The sequence below is a fragment of the Netta rufina genome, assembly GCF_964035555.1.
Source record: "Netta rufina genome assembly, chromosome: 16".
In the NCBI taxonomy this organism is placed as follows: Eukaryota; Metazoa; Chordata; class Aves; order Anseriformes; family Anatidae; genus Netta; species Netta rufina.
Window position 1 is genome coordinate 12,933,849 of NC_140140.1, and position 24,677 is coordinate 12,958,525.

The 24,677-nt window shown below is 41.5% G+C and overlaps 1 protein-coding gene across 1 annotated transcript in view; it reads left to right on the forward strand.

The window, feature by feature from the left end:
* CDH4 (cadherin 4) overlaps positions 1-24,677 on the forward strand; it is a 453,649-nt gene that overhangs the window by 347,472 nt on the left and 81,500 nt on the right. Inside the window, exons 5-6 of the mRNA XM_084296942.1 lie at positions 8,685-8,840; positions 16,075-16,219. Coding sequence (XP_084153068.1) covers positions 8,685-8,840; positions 16,075-16,219 — 301 coding nt within the window. The remainder of the gene's footprint in view (positions 1-8,684; positions 8,841-16,074; positions 16,220-24,677) is intronic.

Sequence of the window (24,677 nt, forward strand, 5' to 3'; positions counted from 1 at the left end):
AGGATGTCCTACGTTAGGATAACAGCGTGTAGCCCTTCATAAATAGATTACGTGGAATGATCTATTGTCTGACATGACTCCTCTATTGGAGGAATAGGCAGTGTTTTGAACTCTCAGAGGTATTTTCTTTGACCTTTTGTCATGGAGCATCCTTGACAGCAGAGGAGGGCTTGTGCAGCTGGTTCAAATCCCAGTTATTTAATATCAGCCACTCGCATCTAGCACAGTATGAACCAGACTCAGTTCTTCAGGGCCAAAATTCGCCAGATAGCAGCATGTGCAGCTCCACTGGGATGCCTTCAGTCACAACACTGAAGAATCTGCTCTCTTGTAAGAGAGATAAGAGAAAGACTAGTAAAAACGAGTTTTGTTGCTTCTGCTATCACCATTCTGGCAGTGATAAGACATTGGTCACATGGCGGTATTCTGTTGATCTGTAATAATCTCTTCCCATCACCGCCACTCTCCTCCCTCTCACTCACCTTGCTGCAGTCTGAAGCATTTCCACAACAGAGTACTTTAAACCCAAGCTGGCTGCAGAGGGCCTGAAGAAAAGCACATGTTGCTTTAGAAATTACTCTACCGTATCAGTTATCATTAGATGTGGAAGATCCATTAGCATTGGCCAGTCCCTGATACAGACACATTAGCTTCTTGACCTTCATAATAGCGAGTAATGAAAATTGCTTAATTATTTAATCATGAAGACCACGCAACAAATTGCAATTTACTGAGTTTTTGCTGGTAAAGACACAGACCTGGCAGCACTGGCATTGTCTTAGCTGCTCTCAGTCCCAAGTCACCACTTGGAAGCTTTGGCCCAACTGGAGGGTTATGTAGATCCTGCAGACCTCAGTCTCATTGCATCCAGGCAACTCGTGCTAAAACAAATTCTTTGCGCTTGCAGCATGGATGAAATCAAAATCTAAATGCAGCAGATCCTGAGCCCAGTTGCAGAGCTGCGTACCAGGTGTTCTCAGCTTGTCGTGGCTCATCTGATCACATGAGAAATTAGGCTTCCAAGGCAAGAGGATCGTTATTTCCCTTTTATCCCAAGAAGAATAATGGTAGTTTTAAATTGGGCTGTGAGTCTGACAGCTTCATTTTCATCCTGTATTCACACTTGGGGTCACACCTGGTTATTGGCCAGGACCACAGGCAGAAAGTCTCCTTTCCTGCTGCATCACGGTCTCCTTATTGAGCCTGATTTATATTCTCCTGTTCTCCATCTGCTCGATGTTACATCTTCCTCCAGGTACAGGAGAAAAACACTGATAAACAATTCAAAAAGCCTGGAAGGGAGAGAGGGAGCAAAGACTATCAAAGCTACTGATAGGCATGGGGAAAGCTCCGGAGAAACAGATCCACATGGATGTAATTGGCCTGAAGGGAGCTACTGCTTTGGCCAACAGCCCTTGGACAGAGGCAGCTGCCTGAGAGCCAAAGGACCTGTGAAAGGCTGGAAGCTTTCCGCAGCTGAACATTTGGTGAATTGCTTTAGCCAAGCACTTGCGGGGTCAGTGCAGAGGGAGCAAACTCCTCATGGTAAGAAGCAGATGAGCTGGAAGGGAATTGGGTTCCCCTGCAGACTGCGGGGACAGAGCCCGGCGATGCAGGGAGCCGGGCAGTGAGAGATGGTTTCTCTTTAGGGTTTGAACACTTGGTAGCTTCACTTCTTTCCCTAGCACAGGCTGCGTCATCAGTTACATCAGTAACTTAAATGAAAGCTTTAATATCTCTGATGTATTAGTTTTACTCTGTTTCATCACAAAAATAAATACATTATAAGTCATTTTACAAAAATTTCAATAGGAGCAGAGGAAAATACAACCTGACATGAAAAACATCCAGCCGTTAAGACAAAGCAAGCATTTTTACAGTTTGGCTTTGGATTCACATTCTATAAAAGAAGAGGAAGAAACTTAAGCTCTTGCATAGTAATAATGACAGTAGCTAAATGCTGATTGTAAGTGCATGAAGAGCAGCATTCATCACAGTGCATTTCAACCATGGAAAAATTAGGCATCGAGTCTAAGTGTAGCCCTGGGTTTTCTCTCTATAATGTGTAGAAACAGAAAACCACTTCTTCCAGGAAATTTCACGTATACTGAAGTGTTTAAGGCAAGAGGATGGATTTTCTTCTGGAAGTGTTTTTCTGAGATGTTTATTTGTCTATGTTAGACCAGACACAAAGTTTTTAGAAAGTTATGTATGAGATGAAACCAGTCCCAGCTGGGGGAAGGAAGAAACCCACAATTATAAATTTGTGTGGCGTTTCCATCCTGTCTTTCTTTGCCAATAGAGTTCTCTTCCTACTTAACCTTGTTTGCAAATAGTGCCAGCAGGGGGAATTTAGCTCAATTGACAGGAGTTTTGTCCAGCAGTAGATACAGACTTTCAGGCTGCTGCTAAACCCAGCGCTGTAGTTAATGGAAGCTTTCCTTTTAGTCAAGCTTGATAGCTGTCCTTGCCATCTCAAAGCAGCCACTTTGCAAGGTGCTGAATAGATTCTGTTTTCTCTGAAGACAGCTGAAGTATTTCAGAGGATCTTTTGTCTTTGTTTTTGTTTTGTTTTTTTTTTTTTCCTTTCTGGGAAGTAGGGATGATCATTGGCAGGTCTGATAAAAGGGGACAGGAGTTCATAAATATTACTTTAACCTGGTTGGGTCTCTTAATCTGTCTTAATTTTTCCCTGTCCATTTGACTTCTGCAGATATTTATTGAAACCATATGTGACTCAGTAAGCAATACGCAGTAATTTGTTTGGAAAAACAGAGCTAGAGATGTGTCTATTTACTGGCTTCTGAAACAACTGTGAAATAAGAGTTAAGAACTTCTATACAAATGACTCTTAAACATATTGCAGATTCAGTTAAAAATAAATAAGTCAGTCCTTAGCAGGGATTTCAATAAGCAGTAAGAGTAGCTGAATTAAAATATTTCCACTAAAATTAATGAGCCAATCGTGGAATGCTTAGACTGACTCTTAAGTGTGCTCATTTAAAGACGTTGAATATGTTTGCCTGTCTGAATTTCTATGGAGCATTTTGAATGCATGACAGATTATAGTTTTCAATTATTTTAATTTGGTTCTCTTAATGGGCAAAATAGCTAAGAGCTTAATAATAGAAGACACTTATTTCTTATCATTTACATTATTTTATGTTGTCATTAATAATTATAGTGGGTTTTATAAAACAAAAAGGTCAGGCCCTAGTCTCCACAGGTCATGTTAGTGCAATTGTTGCATAGTATTCTCTGGGAGATTTGGGAAATGAAGTCTTTTTGAAGGGCATTCTTAACACCCTATCCTTATAGAACAAGTTGAAGTATTTTAAAAGAAATTTATTTTTTTTAGCTTGCTCTGTGAACAGAAAATGCAACAGAGTATAAATTGCCTGCTTTGCTTTCTCTTGATGCATTCCCAGCAGTTTACACATTATCATCCCAGAGTGACAGGCAGAACCCAGACCGTGTACAGCTCAGTGAAACCTGCTTGTGATTTAAAAAGGGACATAGTTAATACATCGTGTCATCTAAATTCCTGTATGTACCAGAAGACATTGCAAGTCACCAAGGTAATTCTGTGCAGAGCTTGACTGTTTGATTAATAAACATTCAGAAGACCAAGCACTAATTCCCACGAACTGTGAACAAGAGAAACCACCACCAATGTCCTGGGTCCCTGCTCTTTCATGGAAATGATTAGGTGATATATCCTCAGATTTAGCAGTGAATCTAGATTGTAGCTTGGTTCTTGCTACATTACAATAAAAATGCCAACATCAGATTTAATTTTACTAATCCACATGATCACACACTGCCCCCTTAACTCAGAGGTCCTAAAACTCAAAGACAGTTGCATATCTGAAGGTATGGAGACCATATAAGAAATGGGTTGATTTGCTTGTTGCCAGCTCCCTTTCATTTGAGAAGATGTTGTGAAAAAAGAAATTAAACTAAGGTTGTTGTGCACATCCACAAGGATAAAATACATGAGCCTTTTCACTGCAATTGCATGCACGCTCTTCCTTTTGCTGTGTTACTTAAATTGGGCCCCAACCCACTACCAGTATAGTGGTTTGAAAGCTGTAGAAAAACTGTGGATATCCAGAAGAGAGGAATAAACATGAGATTATTCCTGTCCTCTAAATATAGTTTGCTACATAAAGGAATGCTGTTGGTACAGCCCCCGTCTTCTCTCTGTAGGCTCAGTTGCCCTCCTTTGTTCAGCCTTTCCCTACATCCCCCCTTTCCTAGCTTTCCAGGCATTTCCCTTACTACTTTCTAAACAACCTCTACTGAGCCACTTTTTTCTGGCAATGTCATGCTCCAAAACCTATGTAATTTATGGACTCGCTGGAGTTCTCCAATGTGCTGACCATGCAATTTTCAGTGGTCCACGTTCCCTGTGGTTCTTTTTGTCAGCTGCTGGGATGAGAGGATTTGTGAATTCAGGGCACAGCAGCAAGGGATGGTGGTGCTAAGAGCACAAAACGGATACGGATCAGCAGGAGCAAAACAGGGGGATAAAATCTGGTGCCTCAGAGAAGCTCATCAGTGGAAATTCTGCTTGCCAGTAAAACTTGTGAGAACAGTTTAGCTCCACGTTAAACGCTGGCAGAGATGCACGAACCCTAAGATTTTATCTGTAAAAATGGGATGCAATCCTGTGTCACAAGCTGGCTGCTTTTCAAGCCCATCTAAATGTGACATTGCTACAAAGCAGCAAGCCAGCTCTGAAGGGCTTAGCTCTGTCTTATCTCAAGATCTGCAATGCTCATTTTCACACACGTTAGTTATTATATCAGAACCTGCAGTGGAAAATACCCATCTGTGAAATCACTCTGATTTCTCCTGTTTCTGGGATCTTTAGAAATGAGAGCTGAGTCAGGCTCTCGGCATTCTGACTTGCGAACTTTGGCTGCCACATTTGGGCTCCGTTTTGTCTGGAGCATCAATTCTTAGTGGTCAGATCCCTACTTCACCCTCCAGCTGCGAGGCTGCAGGGTACAAATGGTCCATGTGTATCTACCAGCACAGAAGGGTTCTCTGCTTCTCAGGCTGCTCGCGTGGAAAATTTCACCTGTGTTCATGAGATACAATAAGATGGAGGATGGCATCTTCCACCGTAAATTGCTTTCTCTCTGGGGTGTTTTTCCTCACCAGTGTAGCAATCTAATCTGAGCTCCATTCCTTTTTGAGAGTAAAAGCTGCTTTACAAGCAAAATTCTCTTACGACATTCATGAGGCATCAACCCTGCTCACAGCACTAGACGCAGGGTTGTACCGTGCCCGACACTGGAGAAGCTCGAAGCTCTAAGGGTTCTCTGAGTGAAAAATGTATAAATACAGCTAAGGAAAACTATCCTTTTGCCTTCCGCTTTATAACCCAGAAACCTGCATAGCTATTGACTGCATTATAAAAGGTAAATGAATAAAATCCATCTGTATGTTCTCCAGTCAGAATATTATAATATGGATATGTTGCCATCTTCTCACTTCCCAGGCATAAATGAATGAAAAAGAAACTCTCTCCTGAGCAAGTAAATTCTCCCCAACCAGTAATTTTTTCTCCCGTTCTAGTGAGTTTCATGGGAATAGAGATTTTTTATTATTATTATTATTATTATTATTATTATTATTATGGTAAACTGCTCCAGTAATGGTTTCAACAAAAGAAGTAAACCTTGCATTGTATTCAGATAATGTTCTTAACTTCTCAACAAGATTTACTAAATTGCACCCTGGGAATTATGCAAATGAAACTTTTGGTCAAAATGTTACAGGATTTCTGTAAAAAAAAAAAAAAAAAATCTTTTTAAAAAATCTCATTAAAAGCACTAAAATAACATGTTGCAATATAAAAAGCATGTGCCTTTGTGCGATGAATATCTCCCTGGTAGTAATGCATACTATGCTTCATTGTCAATGGTCTTTGCAACTTCCTGTGACAAATGCTACTTGTGTGTTTCCTCTGAGCACTTCACATCCTTGTGTTCTTAATGGTGATGGAATTAAGCGCAGGTAACAAGCAAACTGTTGTAGGACGTTGGCAGTTAACAACAAATAATGAGTCATTGCTGAATATTTGCAACGTATTTACCTATCTTTGTTTTGCTCAGCACAGTATAATCATCTCATGTATTTTTCTTAGCATAATTGGGTAAGTTGTGTGGGTCTTGTGATATATTTCATCTCCTAGATCTGCAATGATTTACATACAGACAGCTTAGACCCTATTAATGCTAATAAAGTGCTGCAAGGACATCCTATAGCATGCACTTTATTAAACTGTACATAGCTTTCTTAGAGAGCTTCTGTTTATCTCTCTTTCCTGAAAATAAAATATAGTGCCTTTAGCACTGAATATTTAAATCTAGCCTCCTTTTCCATGTTTCTGTCTCTCTCTATGCATTTCTAATGCTTCTATCACAATGGGATCTGGGTACTATATGCAACAGGAAATAGAGCATAAAAATGTCCACGAAGAACTAACAGACTCTCCCCTTCCATGTTTCAAGTTAAAATTACTTCCATTTTAGTTCTGGGAGGGAGGCTGGTTTGCTGATGCTTGTACTTAAGTCATACCAGTAGTTGAGCCAGGTTGGGGTTGACGTTGGGGGTTGAGGCTAGGCCTGGGGACACCATCCTGGCTACAGGAGGAATGTGCAGATACCTTGGACAGATCAGGAAACGTGCGGATACCTTGATGCAGGTGCATTGATGGAGACATGTACTCAACTATGTGTCCCAAGTTACCCTTTTCTGTTCTTTCTTCTTAATTTCTAATATGGGAACCCCATACAGACTCAAAGCTGGAGCATGAATGGAGCTGTCTACATTTTCTCTTACCTTGAGCCTAGCTGCAAACACATACATAGTGGGTTAGAGCTTGAACTCCTGACTTGAGCTATTCATTTGCACAGACATTCACATAAATTCAATTTTCAGCCCTGCCTACCTGACAGGGTGAAAGCTGACTTTCTAAAAATGGGGACTATAGACTGCAGTTATTGAACTGAGGAGCCAGTTGCCATCATTAATACCACAGCTGTGCAAGCAAAGCTTAATTTTAATATACTCTTTTTCACCCATGGATTTACTAATGAAAATTGGATTCTTGCCTGTCTACTTGAGTCCATATTACAAATACCAATCAGACACACAAAACCCCATATAAGCTTGTGTGCAACGTGAGGGCACATTCCTAGTGTCCCCCGTATCTCTTTTAAGTGCACGTCCAGTTTTTCTTGGTGCTAACAGCCTAAACAAGCAGTGAATCCTGTAGAGAAAAGACAGATGAAACTGTCTGTATTCCCTGACCTTCAGCTCCAGCAGTGTGGGTGCAGCACGAATCAATCCTGGCAGTGCCTAGCAATAACTGACATTATTAGCTGTTAACAGGAGCAGGCTGCTCGGTGGAGGCAGTGCAAAGAAACCAGCATACAAGCTTGGTAATGATCTGGACAAAAGCATCAGAGGAGATTCTTGAAGACGCTTGTTGGGGGAACTGGTGTGATTCTGCGCCGACGCATTCAGCATCTTGCCAGCCTCCCATGTCGGGAAAGGAGGAAATAACAATAGGTTGTGTGCAGGAGGAGTGTGAAAGCAGCCCATGGCCCCGTCCCAACCCTTTGCTCCTGTGGAAAACACCTCTGCTCCCCAGACTGGGGCTGCTTTCAGGGGCGTGGGGGCCTCCTGCAACCTGCTGAGCCCACCCAGCAGCTGCCAGAGCAGAGACGCTAACGTGCCCTCAGCTACAAGATTTCTATTATCTGCCCACAACTTTGTTGTATTCATAGACCTGTTAGGGAAAAAAAATACACCACTTTTATGCTGCCAAGACAGTTTGTGATGGTGCGGGGGGTGGTAATTTATTTGTACCTTGCACTTTGTTTCAGGAATAGTCATGGTGTTGCAAGAACTTCTTTCAGCATTTGATCAGAAAATTAAATTTGGCTTTAAAGAGATAGTCAGGGTTGCTAGGACAACATATTAACCTCCCTTTTTTATTTTCTTCTCTCTGAATCCAAGGTTCCTGTAATTCATCAAGCTGTATTTGATTTGTCGTGTTTCTCAAGGCATGGGAGGGAAAGAGTTTCAAAAGCAATGTACCAAATGCATTTTTCCTCAACAAATAGTCAAATGAAATGGTAATGTCCCACCCGGCATTCCCATCCTTGCCTCATCAAGCCAGCAGGGCTGGACAAAGCAGGAGTGAGCAGCTCTGCTCTCCAAATGTCATGGGAGTGTTTGTGTGCACGGTTACAGGGAACGAGAATGTGATGGGGGAGACAGCAGAGTGTTTTCAGAAGTGATTAATGGCTGTGAGACGCCAGGTATAGCTGAACAATTTGGACATTTTCAGGAGCTTATGGTTTCAATAACAAGTAAATGGCATTTTTTGTGCATATGGATTCTTCTACATCTAAGGCAAAAAGTCGGAATTTCAATGATTCCTAGAGAATCATCATGAATAAAAGAGCAGAAAAATAACTGAAAATATGTGGAATACACTTCTACTGGCTTTTTTCCAAACCTTCAGCATACAGCTCCCTTGTCAAAATTGACAGCAGTATTACATTTATGCAGCTTTCAGGCTCAGATCTTTAAAGTTGTTTAAACATCCATATGGCTTTTGTCCAAAACTTATTGATTGCTGTCTTTGTTGTTTCATCTAGATTCGTTCCGATAAGGACAAAGAGATCCATATCAGGTACAGCATCACTGGAGTGGGAGCCGACCAGCCGCCAATGGAAGTCTTCAGCATTGACCCTGTGTCTGGCAGGATGTATGTGACTCGCCCGATGGACAGAGAAGAAAGAGCTTCCTACCATGTAAGCACAAGATGCCAAGGGAAAAAACACATCTTAGATTTTATCTAGGTTCACAGAATTGCTGGGTTCAGGGAGTCTCATCTTGTTTAGGAACACGTAATTTTGAGAATATCGGGATCTGCATTCAAAAGCAGAGCCCAGATACCAGTTTGGTATCTCTGTGTCAGCAAAGCCCTGAGGAGCTGATTGCAGAGGTGTACAAGGTTAACTAACACCGCAAGTCTCAGTGCCATCTGTGCTGGAGCAATTGTGTATGTGTGTGGAGACGTTAGCTTTGTTTCTGCTTCCCTTCAGCGTAACCTGCCCTTGCTTTATCAGCTGCATCAATGCAAAGCAGCATTAAACCAATCTCCTTTTCTGAAATAAGGTTACAGTCATTTGTATAAAGTGGTGCAACTTCATGCCGCTTATTAAATCCCTGTAAATTTGTCTGTGGAGCAAACCCCCCAAAACCATGAGAAACCAACCGCTACATTAGCGTGTCTTGGGAAACTACCAATTTAGGAATCATTACTGCAGTTAAACATGCAATAATTGGCATAGTCATTTTTCATTTTAAATCACTAGGAGATGTTCAGGAAGTATGATGGGGGTGTGTCAGATAGGTTTTTAAATATGCAGATAGACTAATATTGAATATGAGGGAATTAATTAAGATTAATTACACTCAAAAGTGCTGCCTTACACTACCATAGTTGATAAAATGCCCTACCTGCAGAATACTTTGAGTGCAATTGGTCATTATGTTTCGATATAAATCATAGCCCATATATTGCATGGCATAATTGCACAGCGAATCCAGTCTCACAAATTGCTTTAAAAGCAGTGTTGCACCTTGCACGATAGCCCCGCAAAATTTCAAGCACTTTCTGCATCTACGCCTTAGTTGTTTCCCAGAGTGGTTGTGAAAGGTTGTTTCATGGATTGCTTTGTATCAGCATTAGCCACATCTATTGGCATCATAATAGCTGTTCCCAGGGATGCTGTAATGTCAGTGAAACAGTACGGGTCACTTCCAGTGACACCATATTCCTAACTGCTCCGTCGGAGATGCACATTCTGTCAGCTTTATCAGGTATCCAGTTAACCATGTTGACACAGCTTCTGGACTGGGGTGGAAGGATAAAGAAAATAGATTACCTCTTTAGTTGGGTGGAAAAAGAGATTTCCCCTGTGTAAAAGAGAATCCGAAGGAAAATTATTTTATCCTCTGTGAACAAGAACAATTATTTTGTTTTTTGTGCCTGTGAAAATATGAAGAGAGATTGTTTTGAAAAAGAAATATTTGAGATACTCTGAGTGTCATCTTATCGTTGCTGATATTGTTTCAGCAGTGCCAGGTTATTGTAACAGTGTAGTCAATAACACAATGCACAAGTTAACACCTTTGATGGAGCTGCTATGATGTCTAGTAATGGACATTCTCAGTCAAAAAAAAAAAATAAGATGAAAAAAATTTTGTCCCCTGTAATAACAAATCATGCAACGCCTTAATAACAAAGTTAATCTGCTGGTTATAGGAAATTCAGTAGACTGAATTCTCACCTTAACAAAGGCAACTGGTAAGTCTGCCTCATGCACACTGCAGGATTTCCAGTCTTTTTTTTTTTTTTTTCCTTACAAAAACCTTGAACTGGCAATTCCAGGCACAAGAAAGCATATTCACACTCTGAAGGTTACAGGAATTTATAGTTTATGGAGTGAATAGTTGATAAATACATTGTGAGACCTTATAGACAAGAATAGTGAATGATAGAAAATCTTTGTTAGCAGAGCAGTAGAAGGTGATGGAGATCATTTTAGTCATGGCTGTAAACAACCTTTAGATCCTTTAGCCTCAGTAGCAGTTGATTGATGATTTACTGAATCATCAATTGTTCATTTAATAATCCTCTACAAAGCATGTATAAATACACCATCTCCAAAGCAATGACTAGTGAAGAAATTTACAGTAGAAATGGATGATCCTTGAAGCTGGAAACAATAATCCAGCCTCCAGAAAGAAGATAGAGTCCCAAGTCTTGGCTGTTGCAAGTTTCAGAGAAGTTGGTTAATAAATGCCACTTCAAATAGCCAAACCCTTAACTGCAAGGCAGACAGACTTGAAGCTAGACTCATACCGAAAAAACAGCGACTTAGGTATAGGCTTGGACCCCAATTATAAAGCTTAGCCATCTTTAAGTTGGTTTTACATCTGCTGTGGAGATTTTGTTAGCTCGGTTAGTAACTCTGGACCTAACCCTTGAGTGGGTGAAGGCTGGCAGCGGAGCTCCGGGCACTGCCCCTGGTCCGCAGCAGCACAGGGGCTGCAGATGGGAGTATTTATACAACCTCAGGTTTTCTGCAGTCCTAAACAGAATGTTCAGCATCTCTGTCACCGCTGAGTGTCGTCCTCATTGCTTTCATTCCCAGGTAATCTGGAATCTAATTATAAAAATAATAATAATAATTTGCAAGTGTTTGTGAGGCTACATATGAAGAGTTCTGTTTCATTAACTCCTACATTCTCAACACATATTTTCTTATGCATAATTATCTGCATTGCTTCAGGACTACCATTTTAAAAATACTAGTGTTTTAACTCTCCCCACATTTAGCAGGCCATTTGTCTGATGAAACCTAACCTTTTCCCTAAGGAGAAATGGATGTTTTCTAATTAGTTCAGGAGTTCTCTAGCAGAACTTCCCCATACGTTTTCATGAACTTTTAGGGAGGATCATTCTGAGTTTGATGTATGCAGAGATATATATTCCTCGGGGACTTGCTTTGTCTGCCCAGGTGCAGTGTGTGCTAGCAGCCCTGCATTAACTTCACCAGCACAATTGGCAGGGGCAGAGATCGCGAGTTCAGCCGCATTTTGGCCTCATCTGTTGTCTCGTCTGCACTAGAAACCGGAGTGCAAACTCTCCGGGGACCTTGCAGACATCCCAGATGCAGTGTCAGCTGCAAATATGATCAGGAAAAAATGAGAAGGGCTTTGCAGCCACTTAACCAGCACCACGTTGTGCTGCAGAAGCGTGTGTTGTGCTGAGCGGTGTGCTGGGAGCTGCGTGTGCAGGAACGCAGCCTCGGGGCGCGCTCCCAGCACAAGCGCCAGCTCACCCCCGTCTCGCTGCGGCAGGCACGGCTTGTCATTGCTTCTCCTACTCTAGTCAGCCCTTCATGTTTATTGCATGCCAAGTAAGTTTCAGCAGGTAGTAATATTTAATATGCATGAGCTCTCTTGGCCTTATTTAGCTGCGGTCCCAAAGCCCTGTTTGTACTGGTGCCTGAATTAGTGACTCCGAATGTCTTTTCTGATCCACATGGGTTTCACAGCAAGCTGCATTTAGGCCTGGCAAGTGCTAGGGATAGCAAACTGGCAGGTTAGTTTTCCAAAGATATTTTGCAAGCTTTGTTTATAAAAGCCATCAACATGTCAATAAGCAGTCATTGCTTACAGTACCCAAGTAATGTACATTATGGGGGAACTCTAAAGCAAGTCCTAATCCAATCCCAGACACATGTATGCCTTCAGCATCAGACTAATGAAATATTGTCTCAGAAATGGCTGGAGCAGGACAGGTTAGTTATAGTCTGAGAAGGAGTTATTTGCAGTGCAAGAAGGCATAAAAGATCTCTCAAAATTCAGGGATACAAGAGCTAATTCCAGTATTTTTAACCAAGTTCTAGTGAGTAATGCCAGCCATTTGTGTCACAATGTCCTAATTTGCACTTTTAATCACAATTAAGAGCACACAAATTAGGCATGACATTGTATGCTTATTGCTTAGAGTCCCTGTCACTGATTGATAATATATATTTGTATTAGTAGTATTAGTGCATAAGTAGTATTCATATTTAACACAATTTACTCTGTTGACTTTGACTAACTACCTTCAGATACCACCAGCCTCCGGTGTAATCAATAATCATGATACTGAATCATTTGTATGCCAACAGCTACATTTACATGGGAAACTGTCAGTAGAAAAACCTCAGAGACCTGTGGTAGCTGTTGCTGAATATGATAGCAACAATTGTCATACCTTTAAGCAATGTTTGTTAAAGAATATTGAACCAGCTCTTTGGTTGGTGTACAGTGTACACTGACTAAAGATTAGCCGGCTATACCTGTATTAATTTTTAAGAATCCTCTGCGTGGTGTTTCACTTATTATTTATTCCTTCTCTACTCCTGTCATGTTCTCCCTCTTAGGGACAATGTAAATATTTCAAGCTAACTTTATAAGTGTTTCTTAGCTGTATCTCCAGCTAGCCATCAGCTTCCCTGTGAACACTTGCGCACACCTGTGTGTGATGTGTGTCCTCTGGTCCAGGCTGTGCTCACTGGATTTTTCAGAGCTGTTTTTTCCAGCTCTAAGTGATGTCTGTGTCTGACTGAGCAGAGCCATCACTTTTTGTGCTTTACCCACTGTCACGAGCCATGGAGAAACACTCATGCACCTGCGTTTCATGCCCACCCATCCTTCTACCTCCAAAGCACCGACTTGGGTACAGGTGGAAGCAGACTGCAGCCTGCTCTGCTGAGCACCTTGTTAGGCTCTTGCCTTGCACAAATGAGCCCTATCTGAGCATCTAAAGAATGACTCCAAAAGGAAGAGTGTTGTCCAGCTTGAGGATGCAAGGTGAATACAGAGAGCAGGGCCTGAGGGCAGGGGAGAAGATGAATTAAGGAAAGGGAATGCAGTATCTGATCTGCCTTGGAGGTACAGCTTGTTTCTCAGTGGACAGATTGCTGAGTTGGAGTCCATCTCCCTTTGCTCCCTCCTCTGGGAGGGATCTCTAATTAGGAATGGTCTCTAATGAGGAAGACCTCCTGCTGAGCACAGTTTATATTCCAGTCTCTGGCTCAAGCACCACATTTCCCTCTGGTGCAGTTGGCACTGACCACAGAGGAGTAACATGTTGTGAAATAATATTGAGATATTACCACGAAAAATTGTTAAAAGAATATTCATAGAGAAAATTCATGCAAGCAAGTGCAAGAGGGAAAAAAAAAAAAAAAAAAAAAGATGAAAAGTTCATTGAAATGAGGCAAAAAGGGAGCAGGATAGGAAAGAGGAGTGTGCACCCAGACACCAGCACAACCCAGGACATGAAGGCGCAGTGTCTGCTACACCAGGGCGGGCAGCGAGATGAGTGCCATCCTCCTGGCTGCCCAAATGCCATGAATTAGGACACCATCCGGCCTCCCATAGCTCAGCCAGGTGCAGGTGCTAGCTTGATGCAGGTGGGTGAGATTCCTGCAGCCTTGCTCACTGAAATCTTTCTTTCCTTGAGCGCAGGCAGTAAGTACCCTGTTCATAGCAATGTGTGCTAAGTGTAACAAGCAGATAGATGTGCATTGCTGAGAAATTCCTTACTCCTGGAGGTTTCAAACAAAAGCTGTCAAATGTAATTAAAAATTTGCAGGGGGAGAGTCAGATCTGAGGGGAAAGATATCAGCCTTGCTCTCTGCTTTATCTCTGAATGGAGCCATTTCCGCTCCTGGAAATACAGCAAGAGGCAGCCCAGTGCTGCCTCAGTTTGAAGATAATAACTTTAATTTTAGCTCCGAATTACTTTTTTTTCAAAGGCAATCTGACCTCTGACTTGTAAAGTTATTGAATTGCTACATCTGACATGATGAAGGATAGCTCAACAGGTGGGAGTCAAAGCAGTTTATATTCCGGCAAGAAATGCAGATATTAAGAGCATTACAAATCAGGAAATACAAATGGTACATCCTGTATTGAAAACGAAGCCAGACTTCTTCAGTCTTTAAAGAAAAAGTGCTTCTTAACTTCCTTTAAAAAATGTTCTTCGTTCAGCCTATTTCACGTGGCAGTTTGTTCTCTTTGCTTGATTAAATGTTAATCCAGCCCATCATAACAGCGTGCAGTTTCTTTTGTTAAGCTCTGGACTTCTGAACGCCATACATGAAGGAGAAAGTTGAATCAATCACAGACACAGGGAAGTGGAAGCCGGGAACCAGTGCTAATACAATTAGCACATTTATTCGTCACGCATCAGAGAGCTGGAGACCTCCGTGGCACAGGAGCTCCCACGCCGGCAGCATCCCAATGGCCCGGGCTGGTGCTGGCAGGGACCGGAGCCCTCGCTGCTCAGTAGCCACGGGCTGCTGGCTATCGGCATGCTCACAGGGATTAGATCATGCAGGTGTTTAAGGTCCCCTGTCCCTGCCCACTATCCAACAAAGAGGGGTGACTAACAACATCTGCAGCACCCCCACCAAGGCAGACGTCCCTCCGCTGCCCACCCAAAGCCAGGGGCCACGGAGCTCTTTCTTCGCTTGTCTTCTTTTGCCTGAAAACGGCAGCGACCGTTCAGTGCTCACACCATTTAGAGTAGCCATCTGTTCCCTTGAATGAGGAAGCTATCCATTTTTTTCACCTGATTACCAATTGTTCCAGTCTAATGTTGATTGCTTTGTTTTATTAATTACTCATTTTGACATGCTGTAGCTGTCCCTTTTGTTCAGAAAACAGATGCTCTTGTTTTCCAGCATTATTACTGATGGTTATTGCTAATAAGATAAAGCTGCAGTTCCACTTTAGCTGAGGACTTAACACTGTGGCTCTGGTTATTGTAATGCTTCATCGTTGATATTTTAGTTAAGCCGGAGAAAATATTTCATTCTTAGTGCCACAGGGGCTCCCGTCATTTGAGAGAAAGGGACTGTTTTTATATCTTTCAGTGCATAAAGTGATGGGGTTGGTTGCTGTTGCTGAGACTAGAGACTGTGATTATACAAAGAATAAACAATACTAATGTCATTCTGAAATCTCTTTGCTTATTAATCCCTGTTATTGTGGATATGAAAGGCTGCAGGTTCCCACAAGAAACCTCTCAAGTCAATCTCATTTCCTCACTGTGTTTGGAACTAAGCAAAATTTGCTCTTCAGTTTGTCAGACAAGGTTCACCATGTCTTAAAATTAAAACAGAGTGATCTATTAGCAGTAAAGGAGATAGCATCGCTGCACCAGACTTAACGTGTTTCCACTGACAATATTTTAAAATATTATTTCAATATTATGTTAAGCCTTGAAAAACTGTAGAGTGTAAAGTTCAGATGGAAACCACGTCAGTGCTTTCTGCTGGAATTAGATACCCTCTTAGTTCAATTCTGAGAAGGTATTTATGGGGTGAAGTCAATTCTTACAAAGCATGGTTTCTCATTCTGCAACAAATCCAATTGCTGATATTATGCTTTCATTGTGCTTATTCCCAGCTCCGGGCTCATGCAGTGGATATGAATGGAAACAAAGTGGAGAATCCTATTGACCTTTACATCTATGTGATTGATATGAATGACAACAGACCGGAGTTTATAAACCAAGTCTATAATGGATCTGTTGATGAAGGCTCTAAACCAGGTACGGTTGAAAAAAAGTCTTAAAGTTATCACAAGCTTTCAAACATTAATCTGACTTTGTGGCCTTGCCTCCTCTTGAAGTAGAGGAAACACAAGAGAGGTTTTCTGTTGCTTGCTCCTTTGTTGAAGACTGATGGAGATGAGAATGATTTAGCTGGTATCTCTTTCTCCTGATGCAGAGAAAGTGCAAACTTGGCTTAGAGGGAACCTGGATCCTGGTAGCACCTTCCTAGATGTGGACTTTGCAAAAGCATCAGTTGTGTAGAGTAATGCTTGGTATTTCCTCTCCCATATGCTTGTTGCAGACACACAGTGCTGTTATTCCAACTACAAAGTACAGAAAGCAAACCCATCTCTGACCGTTCACTGACCCTGTGCCCAAAATGCTGAATATCTGACTCCCTGGTATTTAATTTAGTCATTTACAAACTCTGTATCTGACACCCAAAGCCTCCAGCACAGTCTGTGTCCCAGGGTGTGAAGGAATTACTGTCTTATTTGGGCCCGATGCAGACCGATTGAAGTGGGAATGTTCCCATTGAAATTACTGGGTCACCCTCCATTCCTATGGATTTTTCTTAGAGAGCAAAATGTAGAAAAAATCTGAGGCAGATTTTCAGAAAAATTATGAGTGAAACGTTAGTGAGGATGTAAGCTATACTCAGAATGCAAGTGATGATTTTTACATGAGTATGTTTATATCTTTGGAAAAATACAGTTGTAAAGAACTTTAATGTCTTCTTTTCAACTGTATTGTTGATTTGTTATTTCAGTGCAGCAGAGATGTACAGTTACCAATATGGCAACCAGGGTGGTTTTAGCTTGCTGCTGAACATAACTGCTCTGAATGTATTCATTACTTAAGCTGAAATTATATTTTGAAAACTGTCACCGGTACTTCAGTACATCTCCTGAAATCCGCGTGAGATTTTTCCAAGATAAACTGATCCTCAGCAGAGGGATTAGATGCCACGTGACTTTGTTTTGTGGCAGCAAACATCTGTCATGGCTTCTCCACTGCCTGAGGTGTCATTGAAAAGTCTCCAGTGGCCACTATTTTTAACAAGGTGAACTGCAGCCGTGATTGATTGTCTTTCAGCATCGTGAGGAATAGGCTGTTGTGGTGACACGTACTGGGGACAGCGTGTGACATTATTTTTGAGGAAGGAATATATGTACGGCTTCCTTCCTGATATGCTTTGGGTGGTGACATGCCAGGCTTCAAAGTGCTGCTCCAAAACCTGTCTGCAGAGGTGATGTGAGAAGTCTCTGAGCTGCTCATTCAGATGGCATCGTCCAGGAGGACTTTTCCTCCTTTCACTTGAAGGCCACTTTGTAGCATATCAAGGTTAGAAGATTAATACATTTCCATAGCAAATCAAATTTCTTACATCTTATTCTAGGACAAATCAATATTCAAAGTGTTCCCAGATGTTTTAACTAGCTCTGCTCATTTGTGTGAAAGAAGCAGTAAATTGCATCCTCTTGTTTGAAATCCAGATAAGCCTTTGAGCTATTAAATCAGAATAGGATACCTTTGCCTACAAAATGGTTGTGCCTCTGCTTCCAGCAGTGATTTTTGGTATTCTGTATCCCAGTCTGTTGTGTCTGCCTTTAAGGCAGGTAGGTAGAAAGCAATCTGGTTTTATTCAAAAGCAATTACATTTGTCTTTGATGTATTTGTTTTTTTCTCCCCTTTCCTGTTTAATCGGTATTCTTTTAAAGGTTTATATTAGTATTGAATTTCTGTTCCTTGCTTTTGTAGAACCACCTGGGAATTTGGGTATCTGAGGCCTTCATTCCATGTACTTGGCAATAAACATGATGTTATGTCTTTGAGAGAAATGATAGAGAGGTTATATACTTACTGTGAAAGTCTGCGCGCTCCTCATTTACCTCAAAGTTATGTATCCCTGTTCTGCATAGACACAAGCCTAGACAGTGTATTAGTTAAGCATAGATTTTGAAGAGATTCGGAAGCTTCTTTATAGTTCAAGATAATTCAGAATATTGTAATAACTAATGAGTCTTTGCAAAAGGAAAAATAGGCAGCCAGAATTCAACATTATTTGTGGCAGTGGTCAACAAATGAAAGGCATTGTGTAATCTCAGAGGTAGCAGCAAAATGTGTTCAATATTGATTCAAAATTAAGTTACACATGCATCTATAAATATATATGCATACGTGTGCATATCCATGTACAAAGTAGAGATTTGCTTCAAGCAAACTAAAAAATCTTATTATGTGATCCAGGAGTTCAGCATTCATTTTCTGCGATTCATTGGCATTGAAGTATGCCTGAGGACTGAAAATGCTTCCCTGGACATCCTGTGCGATTGTTATTTCTCACATCTTCCATATGCCCCTTTATAATAGCTGTGACTGAAAGTGCGGTATTCCTCGATTAGCATAGTATCTGCAAAGTTCTTCATGATTTTGTACACCTTTTTTGAGAAAAGTAACTAGAGTGTTAGTATCCCAGATAAATGCTGGCTCTGAGGGCAGCTAGTATGAGCAGCCAATGTCTGCTTGAAGTCAGTAGGAATTTTGCCCAGATTTTAAAAAAAGGAAAAGGGACATATGGAGCTCGATCTCTACCCATGGAAATTTCCCAGAGCAAGACCATCAAAAATATGCTGTTGAGCAGGATGCAGTGACCTTGAGCTGTAAAGAAAGCCCCTGCAAGGCTGATTTGCGGGATCAATAGAGCCCATTGCATTCAAAGGGAATAAGAAAGGCTCTGCTGTTCTGTCAGCGCTCACCCCAAAGTACAGGGCAAAGCAAAGACACCTGATGCGGGGGCACTGCAGGTAGGACGGTACCTTCAGGAGATGCTGCAGCTGGGTCACCTCATAGAAGCTGGGATGCAGCAAGCTAGAGGAGGGTGCCCTGCCTCCTCTGGTCCTGCAGGACAGCTGGATATCATGCCTGGCCATTGCAGGGCTGGGAGGAGGGTGGCCGAATAAGATGTGACCTACTGCATCTGCACTGAGTAAGGCAAAAGGAGTTAGCCTTAACCAGGAAAGTGGGAATGCAGGCAGGATGGTGTACTCCAGCCTGCGGTGTGCTGTGGTGCTGCTGGGCACGTTACCTCCCATGGAAGTTTTGCTTTAGGCATACAAATAGCCTGCAAAGGGGACTGTCCAAGAGCTTGAAGAGTTGGCAGCAGTGTGAAGAGAGATGCTGGAGACAGTCACTGGGGTTTAAGTGACCCAGCTTCCCAGACTGCAGGGCACTCAAACACCTGAGCTTCCAGGAGCATGCTCTCTGCGGTGTGCAAGTCACCTTGAAGCAACCCTTCACAGGAATAGAAGAGAAATCAAGTATTATTAATTATAATAGGTTGTAATAGGTTGTTGGTGCTGGTTAAGATTATAACAACTTAATTGAAATAGCGTCTTGCACCAGGGCATAGTGTTCTTGAAATCAAGAACACATGAAGTTTTTGATAGCGTGAACACGTGTGTCACAGCCTGGCCCATGTACATCCTTAAAAGTGTGCTGGCTCTTACACTGAATTGCATTTCTTTTTCATTTTCTGACACTCTCTGGAAAGCATTTTAATGCATTTCTAGTTTATCTAGCCTAAGGTCGTGCAGCTGGACAATTTAAATGTGTACATGCAGGCTCTTCCAAAAATGCAGAACAGGAATAGCAATGCAGGATTCTCTATTCCACAGGACTATATTTCTTCCTTTGTCTCTATCCCCCACAAGTTGTTTTGATTTAACAAGCCACTGTTTGAAAGTGTATCTTAAAAGGCCTTGTTTTACTCATATTGAATAATGTTCTGCCTCTTTGAACTTTGCCTCTATATGAAGAACACAGACAAGTTTTAAAAATGCAGCTGCAAGCTAGAGCTGAAATTCCCCTGGTCCCTCTGGCAGCCTTAATCAGCAAAGTTCTCCTGGAGCTGCCCAAGTTGCCTTTCAAGAGCTGATAAAGCAGGACGGGTTGCACAGCTCTGTGGCTCAGGATTCTGTTGCCCTTTCAAAGCCTGTGGCTGTGCACAGGTTTGGGGTGTTTTTTTCCCCCTCTGTGCAACCCCAATTACTGCCTTCCAGGAGCCCCACCACTGTGCTGGCACAGCTGGGCTTGCAGCATCCCAGGGGCATCCCAGGGGAGGGGAGTGCTGCTTCAAATGAAATTCTACAGTTTCAAAAAAAAAAAAAAAAATCAGGCTGTATAAGATAAAGTGAAAATGCTTAACTGCAAAAGGAAAAAAAGGAATTTAATCACAAAATAAAATGTGATGGAGAAAAATTACTTGGTCACTGCAGAAGCTCGGTTTTGATGAAACCGACACAAAAAGTACCTTGCAGTGGGATGGGGATGTCTTACTTAACTGAAGCGTTCAGTTCTGAAAAGGTCAATGTGAAATGTTCTGCGGTGACTCAAGTGCTTTGCTCAGGGTTGTATCTATTTTGTTTTAACAGAAAGATTGTCAAAAATTAACACATCTCTCCAAAACAATTTGTTCCTGTCAGACTGGCCTTTTCTGTTCTCATTCATCCTTTCCAGTTCACTAACTCTCTGGATGCATCTTGGTCCCTTTCAAGTCAATAAAGCAAAAGTCCAAGTGGCTTCTTTTAAACTCGTGTTTCAGCTAGCTCTTCTATCTTATGGTGTTGTTAATTCCAGGTTAGTTTATTCTGGCCACCCTCCCTACAAGTGATGTGAAAGTACAAATAGCCCTCCAAAATAAAGGAAAATCAGTATTTCTTATGTGAAAAATGCTGTAATTCAAAATTTCCCCATCTGCTCCTGATTTCATGGAACTCTGGTAGAATAATTGTTGATAGCACGCCACGTGAAAAATGAAATAGCTGGGAGCTAAATCTATATGTGGCAAATTGAGTTAAAGAAATCTCATAAAAATAAGCAGTATATTAAAAAAACAAGGATTTAAAAAGCCGATTATTCTATTAGTGTCCCAGTTTGTTTATTTTATATCTATGCTAGCAGAGATTCCCTCAGAGATTAACACCATGGACTAACGCACAGATGGGGCCAGAAACTTGAAAGTCATCTGAATATTAAGAATTTAAATCTTTAGCCTCAGTGATTTGAGCAGAAAGCCAATTATGAGGCTGAATTAGTTTTCAAATTAAACTGCAATTTAAGGCATGTGAAATTAATCTTTTAAGGCCTATAGTTGCATGTGTATATATATATATATTCATGTGAAGAATTTGGATTCTGCATTTTGAGCTCCTTCCTCTGATAGTACAATTAGTGACGAGGTATTTCTGGTGCCCTGCAGATTGTTTTTACAGTGGAAAAACAGGGCAGGTGTTACTGGGTGGAACAGGATGAAAGGAAAGTAGCAGTGCCCAAAATCTGGAATCACCAAAGAGAAGCAGCTTCTTTTTTGAAAACGAGTGGGGAGCTGAGTGCAAACCCCTTTCTCCCATTATGAATCATTGCAAAAACACAGTTGTGCTGCTCATAATTAAAATGTTTAATATTCTTTTACCAGCATGAAGTAAATAAAATTTGGTATTCTTCATTAAGTAAAGCCCTGGCTGACCAGAGCACCCACACAGGTTTGCAGACCTCAGCTAGCTCAGGCTGCTCTCTATGGGCATTGCTCAGGGGAGTCTGGAGCCTGTGCAGGTGCATTTTCCTGCTGATAGCACTAAAAGCTAGAAATAATGCAAATTCGACATGTTTCAGAGAGACCATGTAAAGATAAAATCTTCATGTGCCAGAATATGCTTTGACAATTTCTTCCAGTCTTCCCAGAGCTCTTCACAGCTTGGGTGCATTACTTCTGGTCCCGTGAGAAGCCTGAGCATACGCCCCAGTGCAGTGCTATCTTGTTCATCTTGGGTAGGTGCTAGTCTGGTCCTTGCACGTTATGTGCTGTTAAAAATACCTTTGTCCAACCCGACTCTGTTACACACAGACTTGGGATACACAATATTCTTTTTAAGTTCTTTTGCTCAGACAAGCACAATTTTAAGAAATTGTTTTTCTGCACACACATCGTAGAGCTTTCCATTTTATTTTGAGGTGAGTGGTTATGAAATCCGTGCTCTTCTTAATTTCCTTTTCAGAAGCATCTAGTCCCAATGGCAAGGAAGTGAATTATAGGACTGTAAGTGAGAAAAAAAAAATGCAAATCCCCTGACTGGTGTTTTTCTCCTCCAGAAAAAAATGGTCAGGTTGATATAAAGAAAAACAATGTGGAAATCATGTTCTGAGACCACTCTTGAAGTGAGTTACGACTCTGCAGTAGTCTGCTCTCCACTACATTTTAACCAGCAGTTACAAACAATCTAGTAATATATATATATATATACTATATATATATATATTTACATTTTTATTACATTATATTACATGTATTGCTACGAAACAACTGTTCTAACGATTCACTTAATACAAGAGAAAAGGAACAAAAATTTGTAGATGATAGGGAATTACATGGTTAATGCTATTTAGCCCACCTGTAATAATACAAAAATGTAGTTCCAGTGTTTTAGGCGTTCAGGTGTCTGCATGTGTAGGTGTACAAAGACATGTGCATGACTGCCTTTTTTGTCCTTCGCATGATGAACACAAGTGTAGCCTTCACCAGCCAGCGAACATTTACCACAGCTGTGGTCTGATGGCTGAATCCATGAAATCAGTGAACTTTTGTTCTTTGGTACCTCATCTCCTATTGCTACCACATCTTAAAAGAAAACACATGTAGTGTTCCAGATGGGTTTGGAAGGGGACGGAGCAGATCTCACTGTTTTCCCAGAGACCTCCTGTGATGCTGCCAGCATCTCACCGTGACGCAGGGAGGGGAGGCAGCAGCGCTCCAGCCTCCTGCTCTCACGCTGAGCCAAGCCGAGCGCTGCTTACTGTAAATCCCAAATACTTGATTGCACCAGCAGTCTACAGATGTCCATCAAAATTTCCTGCTGTGCACTGGAAACGTTGAGAAACTGTTGCGAATCTGCATGGCTCTTACTCTCAGTCAAAATACAAGGGTTGGATTCAAGCCTTGTGTTTTGCTCACAAGGTTTTGCACAGCCTGGTCTGCGTGGTTTCACTGGTCACATATGCCTTCAGCTATGCACAAAACCCAGCCATACTTCCAATCACAGTTTGGTGGTGGTGTTCAGGATATCTCATCCTATGTCATGGTTTCTCCGTTTTTTGTATTCGCCTGTGGGAACGGAGAGGACTCGTCTGCAGGAACTCAGCCAAGCCGAGGTTCATCGATTTATGCAATCAGAACTGTTTGCTCGGAGGCTCAGTGTGCTTTTGCCCATCTTGAAGTTTTGCTTCTGTTATTTCTCTGTGGTGCTGGGGGTCTCGGCAGGCTGCAGACTGCTGTACAGGTGTTATTTTCAAATCTGGCCCTTCCCATGCGTACGTTGTATTTGGTGCATCACTTCATTTTCTCTCCTGAGATACTTGTTTTATTTTTAATGATAAGAAGACATTATTTCAGTTCCGGGTGACAGCAGCTGCTTCATCTTGCTCAGTCATCTCTCCAGACCCACTTGCTCTCTTTATTCTCATTAGGCTGACTCTTGCATTGTTTGAGGCTGAGGATCTGATGTCTCCACTAATTAGGAAGTGGCATCCTTTATGAATTAGGTTAGCTGCTTGAAAGGTCAAAATTTGCCAGTGATTACAAAAATAATGGGGAAAGAGAATGACAGCAGCTATCAGTTATGACTGAAGGAATATCATTTAGAAGGAAAGTGCTGTTTCTATTTAGTTTTCTATCCAGAGAGTGTGGGATGTAGTTTAATTTAAGTATATTTGCAATTTATTACATCTGCAGTAGAGTTTCAGGCACTTGTCATCTTGATGTCTTGCACACATTCCTATTTACTTATGCGACTCCACTGAACACCTTTGGTGAGTTTGCTCCTCGTTTTTCACTTGAAATCTTTAACAATGAATATGTGAAAGTGCTTCAAATCACCCATTGAATAGATATTTTTTTTCACTTGAGGATGCAGGTTTATTTGCTGAGCCATTTTAGTCTTTGATGCTACAGCAGTTCTGCAAATAGTGCTCTAACATCCATACCTACTGCAAGGTAAATTCTGCCATGAGGAGCTCTGTGCTGTACCATTTAGAATGCTCCTGCTATCCAAGTTAGGGCAGGTAAAATTATCTTCAGGACTGCTCTGCACATCACAACCTGCATGCCTGGAGCTAGCCTCTGCCCTCCATACACTTGGAATGGAAGAATCTTGTTAGTTTTATATATCAATTAAAAAGACAAATACAATAAGCACACTTCTACATGCTCATTAGAAATAAAATAGCATTGTTTGTAGAAAACTTGTATTTAAGTAACTATGGGTATAGTTGTACTTTGAGGACTTGTTCAGGATCCCATTGTAGTTATCATAATCTGATTTTGACACTTTGCTTTTATAACGTGCTGTCTTTCTGTTCCTGAAACCCTGCTGCAATGCATGAAATCGCTTAATGGGCAAAG